Below are 26,686 nucleotides of genomic sequence, written 5' to 3'. Positions count from 1 at the left end.
TTTGGTTTAGCTTAGAAATAGAGTAACACTGCCCTCTTGGGGAAACATGACATCACACTCAACTGGAAAAAACCCCACTTTAATTTCCAATTTTAAAGAGACAATAATACATTTATTTTTTCTGAAAGCTTTTTTCAAGAGGATAACCCCATGATGAAGCACCTGCCATCAAAAATTGCAAAAATATATTCCATTTCCCTTTCACCATACTTTTAAGTTGTGCTGTGAGGGCAGACAATGCAAAGAAGAATCCCATAAAATAACAAATGCAAACAAAGCAATAAATAAATTTGTTCAACAAGGTGGATCAATTGCAGCAATTCATAATTGACAAAATGTTTAATTTCACATTTCCATGGTGGCGTTGTTTTTTCCCAGTACCAACATTAAGCACACCTGAATGAAATATGTGTGAACTGTTTCCTGGGCTGAAAATACAATGTAAAAAAACAAAATCCAGGCCATTCGTTAAAATATACATGTATGCAAATAGCCAACATGAGATGCAGTTTAATTGGTGTCCTGGAAAACCTTACATTTTTGAAATGCTAATTTGACTGGAAAAAATGTTCTAATTAAATATGATATCATGTCACTTTACACATTTTACAAGGCATTTGATATCAACTTATTCTAAAAAAGGTTGAACAAAGCACTTTGAACAGTGGCAACAGTGTGAAACTACACGTGAAATACTGCTGGCCCATTTTTTTTTCCAGAATACTAATCATAATTCCAGGCAGTGTCTGCTTGCTGAATTAAAAGGCACCATCAGTAGTTCGCTCTTGCAACAGTTAACAACATCACAGTCAGCACTTGAGAAGCCCCTTTTTCACCAAGCCTCTGGTTTCCCAAAAAACACATTAAAAGGAATGGTTTGATTATCTTCATTCATTCTACGATCAGACTGATATTTTGCCCACAGAATGTTACCCATGATGCAGTGTGTTTATTAAAATTGATCAATATGGTTTTAGTGGTAAATTGGGAGCCAAGACGTCCAAGGTCTCAATGTGTAAATGGTGTTTTGTAGATATTTTCATCCTGCTGTTATTTTTTTTTTTTAAAGGTTTGTGTTTTGAAATAAATTTTGTGAAAACCATAACTTAAAGATTTCCATCCTGAGTACCAGAACAAGACACACTAGTGTTCTCAGTTATTTTGAGCTCATCAAAATGCATGTAGACACAATACTACAAAAAGATCAAGCAGACTGGGCCTGAGAAGAGATAAAAATGGACAGAATAAGGAAAATATTTCTATAGTCAAGAATCTGTCATGTTTAGATTTGATGATATTTAATCCTCAGAATTTGTAAACACCATAGGGCTTACTGTTATCATTTTTTGCAATAGTCAGTGCTAATATTAGTTTCTTGAAAGTTTAATGTGCCAAAACAACAACTGTTGCTATTCTCAAATCCTTCAACCATCCCAGAAAAACAAAGAAGAAAGAAACGTACACCTAACTGCACAAGAGCTGCTTAAATATGTGACAGCTGAGAAATCCCGATAAGCAAATCACATTGTTGTGTGTAGATTTCTGCAAAGTTTCTTACTTTCCAGAATGGTTATTGATAGGATTAGACCATGATTTGAAGTCCTTTACAGTTCATGATTATTCGACAGGCGACAAATGAAGCTAAATGCAAAGAATGATGAAGACGTATATCTAAAAAAAAACAAAAAACTGTAGCACAACATCTATCCAGTAACTGAACGTTCTTCAGACTAAAAAAAAAAACCACAAAGAACATTTCAGAACAAGGGTACCAGAATTCTGGAAATTTCTGACATACACGTTAAGGCAAATATTAGCTTTCATTCTCCCATTTCCAGCCGTCATTAAGACAAAAGTTGTGAGTATGGCTAAATCGACACAAACGTCCAGAGAGCACTGAAATTGTATCACTATTTCCTAACTTCAGGCCTCAGCTACTTAAGATGACATAAAATAAAAGGCAGTATTAATTCAAATGTACCTGCTTGTGGTACAAATAATCCCAGAAAGGAATCTAAAATGAACCAAAGTGGTTGGAACTGAGTGACCACACATTTCACACATGGGGCTGAAAATGACACATTCTGAATTTGTTTAAAGCCACCTCTATCACATTCAGCAGAGTAATGTAACACTCACTGAAGTGAATAATTAATATTCAACCGAATCTCATATTATTAAACATCAATACATCAACCAAAGCAAAATCATAGTAAATGATTGCAAAATGTGTGGATCAGTTTTATGAACCATTACCCTGTACTCTATTCAACTGCATGTAAAGTGAAAACTTGTTTCATAGGGCAACTGGTAGTCATTCATCTACAGTGTAGATACAGCATGATTACTACTGACGATTTGAGAGATGTGTGAGCTGATAAGGTTCTATGACATAGAGAAAAGGCAGTTTGTGGTACTTTAGGCTACATGTGGGTGGATTTAACACTATAGATGCTTTCAGACATGCACTGAAGTCTGGACATGTTCCTAACATTTTCCAGAGGGGCTGTAAATGTCTGCAAATGTTGCTCCAGACATTTTCTGAAACTTTTTCCTTAGTTAAATTGCCTTAAAAACGTCTGAGTGAGCCCATGTGAGAACACTTCGTGTCGGTGTGAACATGCCTGACTTGGACACTCTCCTGCTGTGTTGGTTTTATGAGAGGCAAACTACGGAAAAAAATTTCTGCACCCAAATTTCCAGACATTTTCTAGAGTTCATGTTTAAAAACATTTTATCTTGAAAGCGGTATTACTGTACTGTGAGGAGCAGGCAGAGAGCCACGTAATTCAACTCCAGCCCAGAGACAAAAGTCCTTGCCACAGATTCTGGGTAATAATATGAAGTAGCACATTTTGAAACAACTCTGCATTTTATGCTTTACTCTTTGTTTTGTTTTCATTGTATTGACAAAATAATACAAACCTTTGTGTGTTCTTAGTCCTGCAGATATATATATTTATATATTTCACATTTGACTCATTTTACCATCATGAGATGAAATTTGCATTAAATGAATTTAGTCAGTTCAGATGTGGTCTAAAGAGACATACTGTTTATAGCATGACCATGTTACTGTCACTATGTAATGCCAGCACTGTTACTAATGAAAAATTAATGTGAATGTGTCAACAATCGACTCAGTAGACAGCAAGTAAACAGAGTCCTCTGGATGTTAAATATATAAAGGCTTTAGTAGCATTTTTTTCCCACCTGGATTGATTGTACCATCAGTTTAATACTATTTTTAAAACACCTTTCTTTTAAAAGTTCTGACGAGATAGAGGATAGGATAAAAATGCAATTAGGCAGGAAGGATCGTGTCTGTTTTGCATTTCAGGAAAATGGACTTGGCTGTGACCATGTCATCTATTTTACCACAGAACGAGCTCCAGCCATTACAGACATAATCATAGATGAAAGCCGTAGTGTTAAAGGGCAACGTCTGATCACGAGTCGGTGGTCTGAGCCCACTTTTTTAAAAGGAACCTCGCTCCTCGATTCCATTAGCAGGAGGAGTAAAGTGAAAAGTGTCTCAGCGACTCCAGGACCCAGCTGGGCAGTCTTTGAGTCCATTAGGAGTCTTTTGGTCCAGTCATTTCACACCCTGGTGAGGGCAGAGGCCAGTTACTAGGACAGTTCCTGTGCTCGGTCATAATCTGTGATCAGGCCTTTGATATGTGACAGTTTCTGATGCAGGTACTCGCACCTCTTCTTCTCTTCCCGATACCCAGGAAACTTCTGAAAAAATGTAGGAAGAACCAAAGTGACAACATGTACTTGTCTCAGTAGACTAGTGATATTGGGGCATTATGCAATTATACATAATACAGCTACCAAAGCTATATTGGAAATAAAGCAGGAATTGACTGACATGAGGTTAGATAGCAAAAGTTTGGTCCATGACTAACATGGAGGTTCTGAGCAACTGCTAAACTAAATACTGTTGTGCCAAAAATACTCACTGCCAACAAAATCTGAAAGGCAAAGTTCTCTCCCTTCAGTGAAATGTCAAGATAGGATTCCAGTAACACATCTAATTTCTAAATTTCTAAAGTCAAAGTCAAAGTATTTTTTGGAGAAAGGCAGACCATCTGTACATGGCATGGCAGACCAGGATCACACAAGAAAACAGTTTCATGTGTTTATATATATATATATATTCATATGCATTAGGCCTGTGCATAGTGCCTGAAGTATTAGATGAATGAAGAAACAATTTTAAATTATTCTTACTTTTTTATACTTTCGGTACTTTTGTAGTATTTGGTCCTCCATGAGCTGAAACAGTTACAAGAGAAAACGTGTTAGGCTGCCGTGAATCAGATGTGTTTTGTGTCTTGGTAGAAATAGAGCAGCAGGTCTCTGGTCCTGAAAGTACCTTGTACTCTTGTGTTCCCGGGGAGAGAGTGTTGATCTTTGAGCCCAACTGAACAAACATCTCTGTGATAGCCCCGATCCGGTCATGAAGCGCTCTGTATTCATCGTACTCGGCACGGAAGTCATCCTTGTACTGTTGACGCTGATCCAGTGCTTTTATGGTGCTGTATTTTCTGCAAGGAGAAAACACAAGCCGTTCCATTAAAAGCATAAGTGATCTTTAGAAGCCAACTTGCCACCCCGAGTCCTTCCAGTAGATGGCACCGGAGATTGGCGGAGGGAGAAGACTGACACGTCACTGATTTAGCAGCATAATGTGTTGACCAGATGTATGAATGCAAAACATAAGATCGCTTGTTTCAAAGTCATTCTCAGTGATGCTGTGTGACAACTCATTTGCACATGTGTTTTATTTACCTTCCACTTATTTGAAGGTTCTTGAGACAGGTAAAAAAAAAAAAATCTCTCCATAGTGAGTTGGACTCTGAAAGCTAAACTCCTCAGCAACAGATAATATCAACACCGACAATGTGAACCCACTCATGTTGTCACAGTTATTTTGATTTCATTCCTGAGTCCCGTCTGATTCTGGGAATGTAACATTTGCACAGTCAGGTACACGATCTTACATTAAATAGTCAGGCAGTTCCTCTGCTGAAGTTCGTCTGACGGGTGTTTTCTCTCCCTCATGGTCTGTAGATAGGAGAAACACACGCAAAAAAGGTTAGAGCGATCAGCCAATGCAAATGCGATAATGTGCCCATCGTATCGAGGCTGATGGAATCATTTATCTCCGTCGCCGATAAGAGATCCGATCCAAGGCAAGCTGTGACGTCAGCAGGCCAGAGTAGGAGGCACCGCTGCCTGCTGACTCGCTCGACCGTAGGTCACCCAGCTGTTCCACAGTCAATCATCAACAGACTAGAGCCTGGAGTCAGGACTGGAGGGCGCAGAGAGCGTTACAGTCCTGACAGCACCCACTGTGCTCTCAAATGGTAATCGCCCTCCTTTGCTTCCAGCAACAACTATAACTCAACCCTGAGGACCCCGCCCCCCTAGTTATGCCTGAATGAAATTTGATCATCTTCATGGCTTGAACCAAGTATATGAAACAGATTTGTGACAACACAATTGTTATTATTAATAAGATACATTAAATGTGTCCCAGCTTTTAAGGGAGGACAGTTTCACTGTGTTAATGCCACTCACCTTTGAGATTTTCCTGTTTGTTCTGCTTCAGGTCTGGACTGGTTTCAATCCAGTCTGGTTTTAAGCGCTGTCGTTCCTTGTCTTTGTGCTTCTTGGACCTCTTCTTTTTATGTTGGCCGTTAGTGAACTGTTGGTCAGTGCAAATGGAGGTGTCTGTTTGTGGGGTCCTGGGGCTGGGAGCAGTAGGAGCTGGCTCTGTCCTCTCCAGTTTGGGAATAGCGGATGACCCACTGAGTTTGTGCGGTGAGTACAGACCATTTGGGCTCCCCTGGAGATGATTGTTGGTTTTGTCGAACTCTATTTTGATCTGTGTACTAGAGTTTCCGTTACTAGAGGCGCTACGAGCCCCGTTGGCGCCGTAGTCTCCATGAGAAGGCGACTGCAAGGGCAAACACTGGTCAAATAGTCTTTGTTTTTTGGGGGTTTGACAGCTGGATGGATCGGAGGGAAATGGGCGTTTCTAGGGAAAAAAAGGGTAAAACACAAAAGAGTGACTGATTTGCCCTTTATTTTTTTCAAAGCAGGGTGCAAATTACGTGACATTTGCCAAAAACTGTAGCATATGTATAAGCAGTTTTTACTCTAAAAGAATAATTCAACATTTTGGGAAATAAGCTAATTGTCTTTATTGCTCTGAGCTCTTAGCTTAGCTTAGCATAACCAGTGCAAACAGGGGAAACTGCTATCCTGGCTCTGTCCAAGTAACAATCCACCTGTTAACACATGACATGTCATTTGTCTACTCTGTAAAAAGACCAGAGTGTTTTGACAATTCACTGTTTAACAGGGGGTTATGTGCAAGATGAAGAACAGTAACTTCATGGAATCTGTAGGCTGTTGACAGACGATCCCTGCCAAGAAATAGTGAGGCACGTGGCATGTTAGACTAAGCTACAGCTATAATATGCTATATAACTATCTTCTGATCTCAACGTCGTCTAAAATGTAAATAAGTGAATTTCCCTAAACGTCAAAGTATTCCTGTAATTCATATCAGAGATTTAATCTCAAGCAACTCAATTTAATCACACAAAGATATTAAACATATTATTCCTGTATTGTCTATGTGCAACAAAAAAAGAAAAAGGAAATACCTTATCTACTTTCAGTCTTGTGAGAAAGAAGAAATAGGGGAAAGTAGAATTATTTCAATTCAAAGAGAATAATTACCACAGAGAGATTCTTGGCAGGACTCAGTTGTGAAGGCGAGTCCCCAGGAGTTTTGTGGAATGAGTTGTTGGACTGAGGACTCTTCAACTGGCTACTGTGGAGTGGCTGAAGTTTCCTGAGGAAAGATGAAGAGCACAGTACATTCAGTAGGACATACAGTAAATGGCCTGTAAAGCTAAACAGGAAAGGCCACATGTAGGTCATAAAGCTTGCTTTGGCAGATTTATGAGCAAGTCCATGAGCAATTATCATTCATTATGACATCTCTTCCAGAGGGGAAGCATAGACAGCTGCTTTTCTACAGAAGAAATAATCGTTGACTTTAAAAAATTGACAGTGTTTTTTTTATCCAATCAAGGTTTTTGCATGTTTCTCTGGTACATTTTGTTTTGTGCCTCGGGTGATGCGATCTACACGAGGCAACCACAAAGCCTGAACAAAGTCCAGTGAGCATAACAATAGCAACAGATTTAACCTCTGTAGGACTAAACCCTCTGCTTCCTACAGCTTCGTCCTCAAGCAGACCACAAAAAGACGCTCGCCCCACCAGATCCAGGCAACCCTCATCATTTAGTTAGTTTGAGTGGAGTTGACATCAGACAGCAAATGACCGTAGCACGAAAGTATAGGAAGGCACTCCTCCACATATCTTTTCTGTAGTTTGACGTGTGTTGTTGGAGATCAGAGTATTTGCTGGCAATCGCAGTTTTATCACTCTTGGCAAACAATTTCATGACTACCAGTGCGAGTGTTTTACACTTAGCAGGGGAGGTGAACAGAAGGCGTTGTGCAATCAGACGGCGAGATTTGAAATTTTTCCAAAACACTCATGGGGCACATGGCCCGCATGTTCACTGGCAGGCATTGGAGACATATGAGGGGAGGAAGCTCACCCTGCAAGCTACTCTGAACTCTTCCATGCTAATGCCATTTGGCAACACTGCAAGGAATATTTTTCCCCTGCTTTGATGTGTCCATTAAGAGATTCATCAGTGTGGAGAAGTAATCTTTTAGAAGCTCCTCTTTCTGCGTGATCATGGCAGACTTCCACTTGAATTCAGTGATCATTCTGCATTAACGCCAGCACTGTCACAAAGCATCCGTCCATTATTGATGCATTATCTGCCTGGGACTCCACCAGAAAATTTAATGTAAGAGTTTGACAATTTGGGTTAAGAGTTGAAAAAATGGATACCACTCTAAATACAGAGTAACAGTCAGCAGGTGATTAGCTTAGCTTAGCACACAGACTGAAAACAAAAGAGGATGCATCTAGCTGGGATCTGTCAATATCATACCAGCACCTCTGAAGCGGATGGGTTGGTGCTCCCAACCAGGAAATTGGGTTAGGGTTATGATATTTTGCAGAAAATTTTACAAGTGGGGCTGGCAGGAAAGTTTCCGGCAAATGTCTGGAGCAACATTTGCATTCTCACATACAGTCCCTCCAAAATTCAGGAAAATGACTAAACTTCAGTGCTGAAAGCACCTTATGTCTATATCATACCTGCCAACTCTCCCGTTTTTTAGCCCTATCTCCCGGACCCCTCCCGGTTTGATTTTTCTCCCGGGAAACTCCCGTAATTTGCATGGCCCAAACTCCTTTATAAATAATCGGACCAATATGTTTGTCTAATGTTGACCAGTTGCCAGATCTTGTATGAAACGCATTCTATTCACACAATCCACACACCTACAATTTTCAACCCGTTTGTCACCTCAACCTGGCAACTTATAACCCAGTTGCGCAGTTGATCTCTGCGCAAGCTTCGCGGAAAGTTCAGACCCGAAAGCAAGCCGATAATGGCAGGTGAAGGCGGTGTTCCCGCAAAGAAATCAAAATATAGCTGTAAATTTCAACAGTGTTGGGCGCAACAATTTACATGCATCTTACCTAGTCATATTGACAACCTCCACGCTTTTTGTAAGGTGTGTCGCATTGATTTTAATGTAGCGCACGGCGGGAAAAATGACATTACCCAGCACATTAAAACACAGCGGCACCATCGCGCAGAACAGGCACATAAGGGCACACAGGCGATTTCATCCTTCATCACAAAAGGACAGACAGAGGCAGAAAACGTTGCGCTGCCATGCCCCTGCACAAATCTCCCGGATTTTGAAAACCAAATGTTGGCAGGTATGGTCTATATGCATATTCCCCAAAATCATGAACGATTGCTTAGTAATGTAACCATAACATTATACATTTCCAAGTTTCTACATGGAACAAAACACTTCACTACACTTCAGGCTTCAATTAATACCAACCTGATAAGCAGCCTGTGGATGAGTTGCTTTTCTTCTTCGAGATATCCGGGCCAGTCTCTCTGGATGTGTCTGTAGAGTTCATCCTTCAGAGAGTAGCTGTGGTCTTTAGGGTTCAGTTTACCCACCTGAAAAACCGACAGCTCACAAGGTTAATATATCAACAGAAAGAGGATGGAATACAACAGGAAAAAAGGCCAGCTGGGGTTGTTAAACTACCAAACTGTGTCCTGCAATACTGTAACTCCACTTACTAAATCAAAATAAAACACGACCTGTTTGCCATTCGATAGGTCTATATCGTAAATAGTTTAACCCTGCCTTTATACAACGTAATCCTGTTTATACAAATCTCCCCAAATCAAACACTTTCAATTTTGAAAGTAGGCAAATCCCAGTTGGAGACACCCCACCCCTTTCTTGTCAAAACACAATCTTCTCCTCTAAAGAGCACAGGCATAATTACAGCTACCAGTCTAAGGCTCAGTCTCCGCTTGATGATTACTGAGGGACACTCAAATATTGTGAACACAGGAAATATGCCTGAAATAAACTAACTGATTTTGTAGAAAAGAGTTTTAGAGCTTTGCAGCAACAGTCTGCACATGAGTATCAGTATCACAGTAGCAACTCGGGGACTAATTTATGTTCATAGCTTAAATCCTTGCCCTGGTATTAAATTACACTATAAGCGGCTACATTTGTATTTTCACAACATTCTTGTACTTTATTTTACTTGCTGGATATGAGGATATTTCACCATCAGTTGACATTATGTGTTTACATAGCAATGTGACAGATGTCTCACCTCATCCAGTACTGAGGTCAGGTCAGTCTTGTCCTTTGGAGTGGCCCGCTCCCTCTCCAACCACAGTAGCAGCTCAGGTTTCCTGTATGGCTTTAAGGCCAAGAGATGAATGATGCGATCCCTCAAGGGCCGGTGTGCGATGGGGCTGGGATTCAGGCTCCTCTTGTTGCTGGGGGAGTGCTTGTTGCTGCTATCTGAGCCGGATACCAGACCCTGCTTCCTCTGGACCTTCACACACTTACCTTAGATCAAAACAAGGGACACACAGTTGAGTTTCAATGTTACTCTTGTGGAAGTTGAGGGCATGTTTTTTTTTTTTCTCAGTTAGTGATAGTGAATCAAAAAGTTATCACAGCAGTAATCTAAAACTGATTATTATGGGCAACTGATTTGATCTGATTGTCAGTGTCCTGTAATAGCACAGCCGATAGATCATTCATAATCTAGTCCTCTGGAATAATATAGTTGTACAAATCACACTGATTTTGAAAGACAGGCCTACACACGAGATGCAATCTAATAAAATATATCTTCACTGTATCACTCTTTTGTCATGCAATCTGCTTAATGCAAACACAGCCGATGCAGTGTGTGCAACACTTTCTGCCAAATCTGAAAGCAGTTTACACACCTAGAGTAAATAAATGGTGCTGTGCTTATGCACAGAGGCCATGGTTCTGCTAGGGGAAAACTGAAAGGAGTTGACAGTAGGGTTGGCCTACTGCTGAGTAAACAGGGGAGAATGGAAACTTAAGCAACTAAAACATAGAGGCCCTTTCTCTCTGTTGCAGCGCTAGTTCAGTAGGACCTGGGCAGGCAGTAACTATAGTTATCTGAAGACTGTAAACCCATTGTAATTTTAAGCCATGCTTCTGAGGTTGACATAGGTCAAATACTTACAGCACTCCCACAGAGACAACATTAGTCAGTACATTAATACTGTTAAAACTGCTGATTTCACTTTCTAGAAGCAACTTTCAATTCAAGCATTATACAATATCCCTTGTAACATTCAAGGTGAGTCTCTCTATGTTGGCTTTGTAAAATGCAAAAGTCTTGCGTGAGCTTGTTGCATGAGATTTCAGGTGAATATCCCTACCGCACTGAAACAACCTGTACTGCCACATTTCAAACAAGTAGCGACTGGAGCTATTGTTTGATGGTAATAAATTAGATGAGCTTCAGGGAAGTGTGAGACTCAAGGCAGCTTGTGTGGAGTGATACTTCCCACAATCAATGTGATGTCTCCTTTGGGTAAATGGCATGCTATCCAGTAATCAGGGCATGGTTATGAGAAATGACCTAACACTAAAAATAGCAACTGTATGCAAACATGAGGGAAATAATTATAAGCACTTCATGACCTAGATTTATTTATTTTTTCACTATCTACTTTCTGTTTGTCTGTCTGTTTTAAAACCGAAAATGAATGCACTGTTATCTTAATTATGGACATGTTTCTACTGTAACTTATAATTGTGAAATTAAATTTGGGAAGGGGGAATTCTGACGAGTAGAGCGTTACTGTACCATAAATTGTCAGTCTCCACAAAACAAGAATTGGCAACAAACAAAAAACTAGCCTTTAAACTCACAGGACTTCTATATATTATAGTGCCTCTTGGACAGAACATTTATGAAGATGCAGCATGGTCAATTTAACCGACAATGACTCTTAAACACAGGCTCAGGGAAGTTGAAGGCAGTGAATGAAAACAATTAATTGCAGGAGTGAGATCACGCATGTAAGGCCCACAGGTTAAATGTGGCCTCTTCTTTCAGATGCTGTTTAGAAATATTTGATTGAATGAAAATGCATTTAATTAATTAAAGTCGGTGTAATTACATCTTAGTCTAAACTTCCTCAGTGTGAGACTCGTTGGGGCATACTTCTGACAAACTCAGTCACATTGACGGTGCTGGCAGGCAAGCTGGCACAGGGCCTGAGCAATCTGGTCGTAATAAAAGGAAAATTACGAGAACAAGCGACATCCCTCTCGCACGAATAATTGCAAAGCAGCACTTTGATCAATTATGTGATAACTTCTACACCATATGGCAATTATCAGCAGGATGACATGGTGAGAGGCAATGGTTTAGAAGACTTCTGGGTACATGAAAACTCCCTGTTTGACGTGCTTGAAGGCTGCCATGTAAAACTGAGCCTTGAAAATACAACAGCATGTACAGCCAGAAGACAAAAGCTTACTTGGCCCTGGCTTGATCTCAATTGCTGAGCGGCTCCAGATGTCCTTCTCCACCTGGGACATGCGCTCCCTGGTCGTCTGGTAGGAGTCGTCTGTGGCACAAACTGTGATCTTGTCCTGAATGCTGCCCTGGCCCTCCAGGTGATCCCTGCCCTCCCTGTGTGTAGGATAGAGGTGAGGAGAGAAGACTAAAGAGTTTAGGCTTTCAAATTCTCTGGCCTTTTGTAAAAACCCAAGCATTAGAGATTATTGCTGCCGTACAATGGTATGTGGTGTTGTCTGACACATTTAACTGACTCTTGTGCCTGCATGCAAATTCAACTCCTGAGTTTAATTCCCAATAACAAGTGTGCCTTTATAAAGGCTAAAACACTCCAGTAGAAATACAGCTGCTCTAATGTAACCCTTTAACCAAGCATCTGACCCTGCATAGCCAAAAATAATACCTCTCTGTTCTCAATTATTACAGGTCACACCTCTGAGGTCAGTCATAACATTGCAGTGTTTGGGTGTTATTGTAGTCTTGTTTCAACGTAGCCTGACAGTGGTTCTGACTGCTGTTGTGTTGAAGAGAGAGGCCAGTGTTTGGTAAGGTCCTGTGGTCTGAGTCTCACACCAAATTTACTACAAATTCCATTCGTGGTCGACTGTGGAAAGACTTATGTGTGCTGCTTACCCAGAGACATACTGGTGGATGCAGTCAAAGCTGGACTGCGGCTTGTCTTTGCTGTCGCTGGACAGGTAGAAGGAGAAGACTCTGAGTCCATCGGGAGATTCTGGGGTCGGTGCTGGGATCTTTACATACTATCCAAGACAAACAGAGAAACAGGAAGCATGAAATCATAAGAAAGTTCAGAGGTATGAGATCTTTAGAATGAACAATAAAAAAATAAAGTCAGTTCTCCATTTGTGTTTATCAAACCCAAATGATGCTAATTTTGAAACTTTCACAGATCTACAGTGTTGCTACATGCTTGAGTGTGTCTGCTAGCGTTGCCAATAAGAGGGCTATGTTATGATATACGCAGGCTTTTTCTCTCCCAGTTTTAGCCTGGTCTGATTTACCCCACAGTGGAAAACCACAAAATAAAATCATTCAAAATGAGCAACTTTTATTGAAAATGACGAAAGCGATCTTGACTGGCTGTTTTTTTTTTTTTTCCACACAATAAATGTGACCTTAATAGTCCAACACAATCACAGAGTCCGAATCCCCCCACCACCAGGTCAGGAATGAGGACCTGTAGCGAGTCGTGGGAGGAGCCTGTCTGAACGGCAAAGCATAACAACGGTATTAGCAGTCAGCTTTTTCACTTGGATGATAACCTCTCCTGTCATGGACTGTCCACGTCGCCCTGGCAACAAACAAGCCGACAGGGTGAAGTCTCTCTCTGTCAGAGACCCGTTACGTAAAATGACCCAAAAACCTACTTCCGCCACAGTTCACTATAGAAAGTCATTATCAGGTAATGTGTCCCTTAAAACACATTGGGCAGCTTCTCTCGTCTTCAGCTGCAGCTGTGTTTCTGCCTGAAAATGGACAGTTAACATTTGCTGATAGAAAGTCACAGATTAATCTGAACCCCAGTGATTATCCCCCGTCCTTAACAAGCTTGAATACGTGCTTACTGACGAGTAACACATAATTTGAGATTACAGCAACAGCTCAATTTCCCCCCCCCCCCCTCTTTGTCTCTGTAGCAGACCTTGTGGTACCACCTCAGGCCTAAGCAAACAGGCCTTTTTAACCATCGGTCTGAAGAAAACCAAATGTCAGTCAGACAGACATAAAGCTACCTCTTTATCAGTCGTACATGATTGATTATAAGCTGACTGGCGTAGAGCGCACTGCCCCTGGCAGATGTGGCAGGCAAGACTATAGCTGTCACAAATGCCCAGTCATGCAGCAAAGCCATAAGCAGTTTTTTTTCTTTTTTTCTGCAGCACGAAGCCAATGAACAATTCCTCTCCTTGAAACCCCTCCTCCTCTTCTAAAACCCAACGCATGCCATTCACCCTGCCCCCATCAGCCTCCAGCTTCCTTCAATGTGCACAAGCCTACCCATGTCAACATAAAACAAAGCAGCCCACAAGGCCATGGACACTTGAGGAACACAGCTGACCATTAATTCTGTCCTATTTATGTCTGACCGTTCACATGAAGTGGTGAAGCAGAGTCATGCATACGTCTGCTTTGGGTTTTTACGCTAATTAGGAACAATCAATCAAATGAGCATCAAAGTGAGCATGGAGAGGAGGCGAGCCATGTCCTCAGGACCTATTACTTTATGCGAGTAAAGTAGTAGCTGATTTGACTAAAATTACAAGCAACAAGTCGCCTTATAGCAGCATGCAGGAGAAATGAATTTGTTTTTTAAAATCAAAGTCCAGCTAAACAAAACCGAGCATGCAACAAGATGAGGTGCACATTTACACATTTAGCATTGCAATACTGCCACCACGTCTCCCCTTTCAGTCAATGGCAGCAGTCTGAGCCCCCTCCAGCCATGCATTATTTTTGCCTGTCACCCCCATCCATGCCACTGTGCACACTTCACATTCTGATTCTAATCAATGTCACTCAGGTCAGACTGTTCAGTGCTTGCCCCCATTTTATTCACAGCTTCCTTCTCAAGCTTCATAACCATATGTCATTTAACCCATTAGCTCCCAGCCCCTGCCTTCCGACGGAGAGCCTCTCTGTCTAACCGCAGGATCACACACTTTGCCATCAAAGTGTTGCACAAAACCAACTCTGATTGGTACCACTCACGTGTGTAATAAATGTGAAGCTAGTAAGCAGTAAGCACAGTTTAGTATATAGACTGAAAACATGGGGGGGGGCAAGCCTGGCTCTCTGTAGCTAACAAAAAAGCTCATTATATATCATTAGTTTAATCAATAAAAAGCCATAATGTCCAAAATCATTATCGTCTTTTCATAATTCATGCAATTTAAGTAAATATATCTGCAAAGAAAGTGCATTTGTAGTTATAAAAAAAATGCAATACAACTTTTCATAAACAGCGGAATTAGGAGATAGCAGACGATGCGAACATTTCCGAGTCATTGCTTTGTTTCTTTCTTTCCACTTCAGGAAATGTCCATGATCACGTTAACCCGATCAGTCAGTGACATTTTCGTAGCGTACCAACATCGAAGAGAACTAACTGAACAACTCTGCTGTAGCCTGAACAGCCAGAAGGTCATGGATGACAGCTTTAAACAGTGACTCATCATCACAGCCAATTTCATGTCCTTTTCATCATCATCCCAACGAGCCTGATGAAATCAACTGGAGTCTTGAGGTTTTGTCGGTGATACAACTTGTGCCAACAGGACTGTGATTCTGAAGCTGCTGTCACTCAAGCAGTAGGTGTAGATTTACACGCTGAGTCACACACACATCGCTATATGGAGCTGTGCTCCAATTCCCTGAGGCTCTGTGTGTTTGTGTGAATGTGAGTGTTTTGCTGTTCCGTCTTTTTTAGGCAGAGGAGACCTCATATTCCCAGAGGTCGCATGTAGGGGGTGAGATCAAATATCTCTCAAGTTACACAATTAGATGTTACCATTACATTCAATTAAAATTTACATCAACACCAATAATTTGAGTTGGTGGCACAGATGTGATCGTCTTCTGCAAATACTAAATGAGACACATCTTAAGATGAATGCTAAATGAAGTTGTTTTTATTTAGAAAAACTCCAGTTATATTTAAATATCTTATGATGTGTAATTTGAATTTGCTATTCCTACCAAGATAACCATTAAATCTGCATTATTTGTCCAGCTCGGAACGAGTGGAAGAATTCATTAAACTGCTTATGCTCCATAGTATTTTAATTATGATTGGGTGCATTGTTTAATCTCATGACTAATTAATCAGAGAAAAGCTTAATGGGGTATTACTATTATCAGAGTGTACTAGAGTGTACTATTAACGTGTCAGTTTAATGAAATTGAGCAGCGTCACAAACACAACAGTGAAAGATGTGTGCAGCAATGCTTCTCATTATCATATGACTAAGGCTGCTGGGCAGTTACAGTCAGAGCAACCACATGGCAGAACAGCAATCCTTAGCACCTTCTCAGTGCAGCCCCCCCCGCCCCCCCCCCATGGACCATACAGGCTGATACAATAACTGCCTCTGTGGCCTTGGTCCAGTCACATCTGCTACTCCCGACCCTGAGTGTTTGGAGATGTCAAATACTTTCAGGCTGTTGTAAGGTGTGAGCTGGACTGGAACAGAAAATATCAGCAGGGGGCTCAGCATTTGAACAAGGACAAAAGGAACTACCGGGGGTGTCCTTGCAAAATGTTCATCTTTAACTCCCTCAGCATGTTAAAATCAAGGTTAAACAGAGTTCTTATCGCAGCTTTTTTGTGAGGAAGGAAAAAAAAAACGTTACAAAAGCCCAACATCTGCTGGGAAAGACGAGACGATAGTTTCTGTGTCTCTCTTTCTTGCTCTGCAGACGAAAGCGAGAAGGCAAGGTTCCCAGCTCTGGTATTTGGCATGGCAGCACTGGGATGGAAGCAGGCGCCTGGATATGTGATTTACTCTCAAGTCTTCGCCTCCTGCCCCTGTCTCTACTGACACTAGTTACCATTGTCCTCTCATCTGAGCCTACTCAGCCATAGCTGCACTACGAGCTGCCCGTCTTTTGTTCTAGCTTCTTCCCCCACAAAGCTGAGTGCAATGGCCTGTCGGCCTGCCTGGATTATTCATGAACAGCAGGGACGTGTGGCTGTGTGTTGTTGGGGGGTAAAGGGAGGGATTGGGGGTTTGGGTGTGTGTGTATGGAGGGGAGGGGTGTCGGCAGTGGCTCCTAGTAGAGCCAGTACATGAGGGACTGCCCTAAATAGTCTTCCTTTAGGAATGTGCATCTCAGTAGAGGAGAGGAGGAATGATCATGAGTGGAGCAAGTGTATTTGTTCCTGATTCACTCTTGATTTAGATTGATGAGCAAATTTGAGCTCATACATCATATAAGCAACTCTACAAGTTGTAGCTTTGGTCGGACAGAGTAAACTGTTGACCTGTCATCCATGTTTCAGTGTCCGATGAGGTCAAGCAAGTGCAGACAGGTTGACAAACAGTATCGCCGAGAAATATGGGGGTCAGATCAATTTTTCCAACTCGCTGTCCTCAATCTCTGTGCGGCATGATGTACTATTCCATTGTGACTCATTTGTCAGAAACAAAAGCGCCTGACATCACCTCTTGTGGTTTAAATCATGCTTCCAGTGAGCCTGGATGTACGTGGCAGTTCCTGTGCTTGAGGATCTATTCATTGAGGGGGGTTGGTAGAGACAGGAAAAGCATAAGAAGGGGGGTGGGGACTGACGGGAGTTGGTTTGGGGATATGGGGATGGGCAACTGTCGAACATCCCCCAATGTACTGCCTGTTATGCCAAGCAGAATCAGTCTTTTTTCCCCAAGAAGCTGGGGCTAATCTGTCAACCTTAACAAACACTCTTGCCAACCCCCCCCCACCCCCCCCCCAAGACCCTGACACCCCCACCCCACTTTACTGTAAGTGCCTTCCTCTTTATATGCGCAACACTGAAAATCCTACATTACATTGTATTTTAGATGAAGGCTGCTGTTTTCTCTCATAGCTATATGAAAAATGTTTTTTTGCTGTTGTAAGAAATCAGACCGTTTTCCTGGAAATTTATTCCACCCTTTAATCCTTGTCTAATTTGGATTAGCTGGTGTTTTGAAATTCCCTTTAAATGTTGGTCATTAGACTTCAGATGCACTGACACCAGTAATGTGTTTAGTTGATTCCCAAGCTGTTTCGTTGTAGCAACCCCTACAAAACTCTTGGAGCTCTGCACTTTCTCCCATTACTGGACTTTTCTCTCCACGCAAGCAAGCAGTCTGTAATCCTTTAACAATTCACCGATTGTGTTTTGGAAAGTAAGTCCAAACCTGATTCATTTACTGGGAAATTTGGAGAGAGAGGGGGAAATCCAAAGCATGCAAAGCGATGCGATGTGTAAAATCAGGTTGCTTGGGCTGGGAAGAGGTAAGCCAACTAACACAATGAACTTGCTTGTGCTGTCAAACACATTTAACATACTGGTGTAGGTTAGCCTGGCGTAGTTGGACAGACCGACAACCAGTGAGAGCAGCGAATCATGTGACGTCTGTTAAGGGACGCAAAAATGTCAACAAACTGGAGCGTGCAGAGAGGAGATGCCCTTGATGATGATAATAATCTCTAATAATGTCTGTGAATCAAATTTGAAAAATATCGGGTACTTTCAGTCAAATGCTCGTTCATTAGTGGCAGCCTTGGTTGTTTGCAAAAGCCACCCATTATCAGACAGTCGGTTGTGATTGGACCGGCAATGTTTCTGCCGGAGTTAAATCAATTCCCGATGGAGGGGATCCGGACCGCATTCTGTCAGAGCAAATTTAAATGAGCTCCCAGAATTCGCCTGGGTCCCAGGTTAGGTGTAAGTAAAGACAGGGATAATCGATTAGGAGCTTTTTAATGTCCAATAGTGTCCCAATTGTTCATGTACATAAGAAGTTCATGTACATGAGAAGTAAAAAAAGTACATTTAAATGTACATTCAAAACTTTCAAAATCTGCTTTACCTCATGTTTACTATCTAGGTACATTATTATTAATGCTCAAGGCGTGGCCATTTTATTATTGAGGAATCATATGTTTTAAAAATCGAGTGAAAACATGGTCATTTTTAGCCATCGTGTGTCTTCCGCCATCATTCTAATAAGGATTACATAACCCTGTTAAATAGCTCTGTCTTTAGGTTAACCAATAGCTCTCTGATGTTAGTTTCAAGTTCTGAGGTTTAAGGTTTAAACGCTTCTCACTCTTTCACAAAGAAACATTGAGTTTATTTTCACTGTCTATGTTTGTTCATAGCCTGTTTTTCTGCATTTTTAAATCCAAGGAAAATTTTTTGCAATAAGAACTCCTCAGAGGCCAGAACAGACATGGTATGAAATATTTGGTATCAAAAATACTGTCCTCTCTTTACAATACCAAATGACCCTTTGGATAATAATTATTTAATCAGCTGTTTTACACAGACTGATAGTAACATGTATCAGAGGTTATTTAAAGGTAAACATCCTTACAAAGTATTAAAGATCTTAATGGTGCCTGATTTGGACATCTTTAGTTTGTGAAGAGAGTCTTGATTCTCTTATGATATACTGCTCTTTCAAAAATTGGAGAATGTTTGAATATTATGTAGCTGCAGACAGCAAAATTTTTAAAAAATACAGTATTTCCCTTTTTGCTAAAGATTAGCCTGGACTGTTAATAAACAGCTCAATTCCACTATTATAAGCAGCAACTTTTTGCCTAAAACTTGGTATTATGATGTTAAAACTGATTGCACAGTGTAAAGGCAAAAGCAAAACGATACCATCCTTGCTTATATTGGTCCCCTATGAGCCACGCTTTCACCAGGTTATTCTGGAGGTCACATTTTTTGTTTTTCTTTCTGTCTGTGACTTCAAATTCAGGTTACACGTGTATGAATATTTTTTATAAGTGAAAATTTAAATGCACAAGTTCTAATTTTTGTTCTAAAAGATCTCACATTGTATTCTACAAGTTCACACATCCAGTCTGCATTTTGCAACATTTTTACCTTCATAATTTCCTGCCCAGTTTTTTCCATTAATGCCTGAGCTCATACGGCACTCTTGTAACCATAAAATACTACCACAGTCACCATGGCATCCTTCAAGATCCCTTGTTTCAAGCTCGAGAGCACCCAGAATAATGACAGAGGACCAAAATGAAGAAATGCCTTTAACTGTAGGATCCCATGAGGCCTCTTCCTAAAATATACTGTATGATCTAAAAAATCCTGAGGCCAAGTGCCTCTGCATAAACACAATGTGCCTCAGATGAGGCCAGAACACACAGAGTTTACCCTGCTTAACACATCTGGAAGAATAGAGCGGCGTGTGCCCTTTCAGAAACACGTGGGACAACTCTCCGTCTCACTGCTACGCCACTGGGAGAGGACAGCTCTCAAACCACATTCTTGATATTGTTATTCTAATTAGCTTCCAGGATAAAAAAGGGAGGAAGCGAATGATGTGCGCACACACTTCCACAGTGCAATAGCTTATTTGTAGTGTGAGCAGGAGGCGAAGGCAAAGCAGCGTCGTGGCGGGGGTGGGGTGGGTACCGTCAGAGCGGCCGTGTGTGAGGTGGCGGCCCTGGTGTCTCTCAAGGATTCAGCCGAGTCATGGGGTAAAGAGAGCAGGCGAGGGGGAGCCAGGGGAAGCTCAGCCTTCACACACAGTCGTCATGAGAATATCTTTGAGAGCACCTCTACATTTCCCCTCATCCCAACACCGTTGCCTTTATGTGACAGCTGTGCACATAAAAAACAGTCATAAACAATAACAATTACGCTGGAAACTGCAATTTAACATTCATGAACTGAGGAGGAAGTGGAACCAATATCACATCTGACGCAGCACAGCATACAGAACTCCAATGTAATGTCCATGTTTATTACGTCAATATTACACCCATAAAACCTATATTCAGTGTTACTAAAAAGCACTGAGCCACTCAATGGCATTCCACAATTTTGCAATTCAATAGGTGAGATACAGTGTGCAAGGGAGCAATCACCAAATAGAATTATGTGAAGTATGTGTTTTAAAATCGCAGTATTTAAAGGTTAAGTGGACAAAACACATTCACCAATCAATGCACGCCCCACTGCGTAGATTTAAAAAGAAAAACTAACACAAGATTCATTTTCATACTGAATGGGTATCGATCATGCCAACAAGCAGGTGGCATTGCCAGCCCTAAAGGAAAATAAGCACTAGGATGTGAAATTCCCAGCCATGGGAACCAAGCAATTCTAAATATATTCCTTAATCCCTTCTGATGATTTCAAAGTAATCCAGAATCAAATTTATTTTCAGCTTTGAGCTTTTACAAAACCTTCAAAAGCATCTATCTATATCTCCTATTTCTTAATAGTTTCATCACAATCTCCACTTTATCTTTCATTTTTTTTCTTTCACTGCTCCAGGCAGTACTTAAACTTCAAACCCAATCAGTTCTCTAATATCGTCCAGTTCAGATCAGTACAATTAGAGGCTAGACAGAGTCAAAAGGATAATTTTTTAACTATGCTTTTCCAAGAAAATTAAATTTGCAAGTTTCACAGCTTCCTTGAACACTAGATTCCAGAGGAATCTGGGCGCTCGTGTCTTTGCATGATTATAAACTTGGCAGACAATTTACAACAGTGCCACTAAATGCCGCAGGGTCAGAGAGAGAGGCAGCCCAAAACCTCAGCGTGCTATTTCTCGATAGGAGCGGTGGCCCCTGATACCGCTGAGCCCTGGAATGATGCCAGGACAGTGATATGAAGAATTCCTCTGGGTTTTTGTGGACCTGGAAGTGCCCCTTTACATGCAATGTGACATGCGCCGGAGAGAAGAAAGATCAGAAAGAAGCATGCCGTAGCTTCTGTGACTGGGCTCTACAGCTGGCAACTGTCAACGGACACAAACCTCCCTGCTTGCGACACATGACCTCTTGAACCTCATGCTGCTTTTGGGGAAGGGATGAGCGCTGGCAAGCTCTTATTCCGCCAATAAAAAAAATACGGGAAAACCTACATCTGTGATGCTGTAACCCTCCAACCTGGAGACACAGATACTGGTTATCCTCTCGCTCTGTTGTATGCCAGACTGCCATGTTCACCAACATCCTCCCCCCACTAACGGCTTAATCTGGCCTCCCCCACCACCAGTGGTTGCAGCTACCTCATTAATGCCCAATCGTCCAGCTCGGGGACCATTGTCAGAGGGGGAGGGAGCCCATGCTTGAATTCCGCAAACCAATTTGAATATGTAATGTGCCAGCCAAGATATTATCACCAAATCCTGTTCAATGATTAAAGCACGCTTAAATTGCGCACACTTAACATTGCTACACAGAAAGCCAGGTTAATCTGCGGTTTGTTTTACAGATGTTTCATTATAACGCAGATTATTTCTGTTTTGGACACATTTTGCATGTTTTCCTGGATAGAAATTCCACAGCTCCTGTATCATTCCTGCCCTTCAAATCTTTCATGTCTGCACAGAGACAACAGGCATGGAGGCATAGGGGGCTCCCTGGGGTTCGCCAACTCCCCTACCTCCTCCCCCTCCCTGAACAAAGCCTCCCCAGTTGCGAGCCTGACCCAGTAACCTGGCTAGCAGCCTGGGGGTATAGAGTACCCTGTCTCAGGGCTTCCAGTGCTCGTGTGAGCACACAGGGCCAGCATTTGTGTACAGTCACTTTCGTCAATGCAATCGGCTCTTGCGGGGATTAGAACAGCTCCTTTTAGACAGGGCTGATTGTGTGGTAAATGTGTAGCAGGCTAGCGGGCAGAGCCAGGGAGGTTGTAATAGTGGCCGGGCTAATCTAGCTGGACACAGGCATCTTTCTTTCCAGCCGCTTCTCAAGAATGCCCTATTTGCTTTCAGTGCTAAAGGTTTTTTTGTCGACCATGTACGTCGACTCTGTATATGAATATGCAGTTAAGACTATTTGACACAAAAGAGTATAACCTAGCAAGTCAATGACACCTTTCCTTCAGGATTTGGGCCCTGGTATATCTTTCAATTTTGACTTTCCGAGAAAAAAGATGCAGACCAACACTAAAATCATCCCCACATTTGAAAAAGGCACAGACTCGACCTCTTCGTGGATGCATGCAAGTGCTTAAGAATCAACTAAGATGAGCAGAGGAACTGTCACATGTGCACTCCGCAGCGAATCACAACTAATTAGAGCATTCAATATCTGAGGCATTAGGGACAGTATGCAAAACATCTTACCCCCTGACTCCCCTTGAAGCAAATCGCTGGCTGATTTGATAGTGATGCCTGGGAAGAGAGAAAGAAGGGAGTAGTTATTGATTCAGAAATGTTGTTCGTGTTTAATCAGCTCATACATTAGGAGTGAAAATACATTGCCACTGTTCCAGCTCTGCTCAGTGGATTCCTACAGATAACAGCAGTCTAGAATGATTAGACAAAGCTCAGTAAACTTTCCTCATTAAATGCCAAAAAAACATAATTACCATTTCCCATCAAGCTTTGCCTTGATGAATTCCTATCATATTATCATAACGAATTAAATGCATGAAGGCTAAAGCAGATACAAGACAAACCTCCTTCTGAAACTATTTGTTTTTCTTTAAGAAGTCACTCTTTATAAGTGCTGCTCTCCAGGACCAAAGTGTACCTGGCCCAAGATCACAAACACCATATTGTTTCCCCCACCTGATAAGAAAATATTAAAATCATAAAACGTGTCGGCCTTTGAGGCAACACGATACATGGTTAATAGGTGGGGAGTATTATCTGCGAAGTACAGCTGTGCCCGTGATTGACAGCGCTCTCAATTTATTATTAATGGTTTTGGGAAATGTCTTCCCTACATCGAGGAGCATTGCTGTGATTTTCTTCATCTTCCATTCGCTTTTAATATTGAATGCGATATTTAATATTTAATGACATTCTGTTTTTTTTTTACATATTACACAGCCACACACAACTACAAGGCCAAATAAAACTTGTTAACGGTCTGAATTTGGCTTGATCCTTTTAAAGGGGATGGAAAAAAAGGTTTAAAATATTTCCTTTTATGATTTGAAATAGGAAAGTAAGTATTAATGTTTTGGAATATATCCGAGAGTTGAAACAATTAATTGATTAGCTAATAGCGTTATCAATGTTAAGAAATAATTTACTAATACTTGGTAGATTGTTGATGAGCCATTCATAAGATTTTCAGGTTTGGGTTGTGGAAAATCCATTTGGCAGGTGTTTATCCTCTTCCAGCAGGAGCATTTGGATTTCAGTGATTTATTGAAAACTTATAACCGCAAACATGATTATTTATGAGAGAAAAAGAAACCCATGATTATTAAAGAATGGATTACTGAGTTTCTGATGGCATTATCCCAAAATGGGGAGGTAAACACCAGTCCAGGGGATTTTTTTTTTTTTACAACCTGGCAACCCAAAGGTTATTAATGGCAAATAATAAAACCGATCCATCAGTAAATGATTAACTATTTAGAACCCATTGTTAAGGGTGCTCTATTAGAAAGGGGTACACCTAAAGATTAACTGATGAGTCCATCAACCAAAAAAATTCTATGCAACAATCTATCTTACAATCATTTGAGTACGTTTCCACACAAACCATGAATTCGCTGGTTTCGATGCCTCAGATGTGAAAATGTGTTTGTTGTTTTGGACTGATTGTGTGACAGCAGACATCATTCGTGCGGAAAAATGTGATGGTGGCATTTTTCTTAATCAGAAATCTTCTATTTTCAAGAGCTGAAACTATTGGTTGACCACGTTACGTGGAGAAACTTTTTTGTTAATGGATTTTTTTGACTCAATATTATCTATACTATTATTATTATTATTTTGGAAACGTTGCAGCGTTTCAATGGCTCCGTCTTGTCAAATGTGGATCTTTGCTGCTGCTGTTGTTTCCTCAAGTCTTTTCCAATTGTAAATTGAACGTCTTTGGAGAGGAATATAATATTTCAGTATTTTCTGAGGCGATTGTTTGAGCTGCATTTCAGCTGATGACATCATATAAAGTACATGCTGTGTCTAATGTGTCTTTATTAGAGGAATTTGACGAGCCTCTCTCCTCACACAGACAGGAACACCAACACACCTTTCGCAACAGAAACAATTCGGTCAAGTTGAGACAGCGTGCTGCTGACATCAAACTCTCACACCACGGTGACAGTGCGGCGGTCTGAAGGAGCGCCTTTCGTTTTCTGGGAACGTCTTCGACTTGGAAAACTTTTTTTTGGGGGGGGGGGGGGGTTGTTTTGTTTTGTTTTGTTTTCTTTGCAGTATAGCCGCGGCCTGCCCGGCTGCTTTGGCCTGGAGGAAGTTGTCAGGCGCAGTGAGCCCTGGAGTTTTACTCCACTCCACGGACCAATGGGCTTGCAGGCGTGCGGAGGGGCGAACGACAACAACAACAACAACAACAACAACAACACACGAGAGCCCCCGCGCAAGAGAGCAGCTCTCAGGGCGGCGATGGTCCGGGACATGGGGCGCAGACACACTTGTTTGTTTTGACGGCACGGAGGGGGAAGAAGAAGAAGAAGAAGAAGAAGAAGAAAAAAAGGGGCTTGTGCAGTCATAACTGCGAGACTAACTGTCTTATCGAGGATAGACTAAATCTAATGGACCATAAAGAGCAATAAAACAGCCTCCCGATCCAGAGGAGTGGAATCATTTGCTTGATAGCCTGTTCATTAATTTATTCCCGAGAGCAAAGCGAGCCCACGACGACGACAACAACAACAACAACAACAACAACAACAAAAACCTGCTTGTTTTTTCTCTCTCTCTCCTTCTCATTTAATGACTTGACGATCGTCTGAGTTCGACAATGATCTAAATACTGAATATGCAATGTAATGTACGAATAGAGATGAACCGGCAGGCTTTTAAAAGCGCAGCGCATAATCACAAACCTCTGTCATGTGGGGGAACTTTAATACCGTTTTCGGTAAAATTGGGATTTTGGTAAACAAGCAGACATAGAAGAATAACCCGAGCGTCTCCTCCCCCTGCTCCGAATGAATATTACTCTGGCTTCATGGGAGAGTTTAATAAAAAGAGGAAAAAAAAGCCCCTTCGCTAAATAAGTCCATTGAACTGCCTGTTATGATCATAATAAATCAAGCTTATGGGGCGGCCGTCTATTGTAACCCAGCCAGAATCAACCAGCCACCGACGCGTTCGTCGACCAGACCCGGTCGGTCCACAGTGAACTTCAGTGTCAACTTTACTTTTCTGTCTCTTTTTCATTCCGAGAGGAACAGCAGAACTCGGGGGGGGGGGGGTCGTTGTACTGTTCCCGGAGTTGGGAGGCGATTAGAAAAGAGAAAGAAAGAAAAGGAAATGCTGATAAAGAGAGCCCGCACACGCACCGCCCCTCTCACCTTCAGGTTCTGGTAGGCCTCCAGGGTCCGGATGGCGGTGTCAGTGAGTTTGACGTGGTAGCGGGTCTGGTTCGGGGTGTTTTTGTTGATCCTGCCACACGAGAGTCCATACCGATGCTCCTGCCTCAGCGCTGCCATTTCTACAACTGAGGGCTGTTGGCGACATTCAGCCCGAGACGTCACGGAGGAGAGAGAGCGCGTGTGGGCGGGGATAGAGGCGCGCGCGCACGCGCACGCACTCACACATGCACGAGCGCGCACACACACACAATCGCATGCACACGCGCACGCGCTATTTTACTTGCGCTTTCCAGGTCACACTCGTCGTGCCCATTTGTGCCCCCAGAGTTTCCAGCCTGTATTTATCTCGTGTTTGATCTATTTCTCGCTCTGGGTTCTGTCCAAGTTGCCCTCCTCCTGCGGGATTTTTCACTGAATGCACGCACTGACGAGGGAGTTTAAAAAAAAGAGATGGTATTTTTAAGCATAAAGAAAACAACAACACTCACGTCCATTTGCGCTGTATAGAAACTGTGATCCAATCACAGCCGATGAAAACGTTCCACTAACTTGGTGAAGAAGTATTTAAAAATATGAATATATTTTATTATTACAATATCTTA

General features: G+C 41.8%; 2 protein-coding genes across 2 annotated transcripts in view; one reads left to right on the top strand and one right to left on the bottom strand.

Annotated features, from left to right (window-relative positions):
• Positions 1 to 26,686, top strand: part of fkbp16 (FKBP prolyl isomerase 16) — a 55,053-nt gene that overhangs the window by 3,670 nt on the left and 24,697 nt on the right. The window lies entirely within an intron of this gene.
• On the bottom strand, positions 64 to 26,438 carry LOC118315011 (RNA polymerase II elongation factor ELL). The gene is made up of 12 exons (XM_035641881.2): positions 26,064 to 26,438; positions 22,909 to 22,956; positions 12,719 to 12,846; positions 12,045 to 12,199; positions 9,836 to 10,077; positions 9,031 to 9,155; positions 6,760 to 6,874; positions 5,590 to 6,049; positions 5,010 to 5,073; positions 4,382 to 4,553; positions 4,237 to 4,281; positions 64 to 3,741 (listed from the first exon to the last, which is right to left on the bottom strand). The coding sequence occupies exons 1-12, from the start codon at positions 26,199 to 26,201 to the stop codon at positions 3,631 to 3,633; spliced, it is 1,803 nt and encodes a 600-aa protein (XP_035497774.2). The 5' UTR covers positions 26,202 to 26,438; the 3' UTR covers positions 64 to 3,630.

Source organism: Scophthalmus maximus, chromosome 7 (assembly GCF_022379125.1).
Source record: "Scophthalmus maximus strain ysfricsl-2021 chromosome 7, ASM2237912v1, whole genome shotgun sequence".
Taxonomy (NCBI): Eukaryota; Metazoa; Chordata; class Actinopteri; order Pleuronectiformes; family Scophthalmidae; genus Scophthalmus; species Scophthalmus maximus.
Note: the sequence above shows the minus strand (reverse complement) of the source record. Positions and strands in the feature narration are given on the sequence as shown.

Excerpts from the sequence above, each read along its gene's own strand:
- LOC118315011 (XM_035641881.2), bottom strand. The coding sequence starts at position 26,201 with ATGGCAGCGCTGAGGCAGGAGCATCGGTATGGACTCTCGTGTGGCAGG. Across the intron at positions 12,200-12,718 it reads ATCCACCAGTATGTCTCTGG|GGAGGGCAGGGATCACCTGG; the intron begins GTAAGCAGCACA and ends TCCTACACACAG. Across the intron at positions 5,074-5,589 it reads CAAACAGGAAAATCTCAAAG|ACCATGAGGGAGAGAAAACA; the intron begins GTGAGTGGCATT and ends TCCTATCTACAG.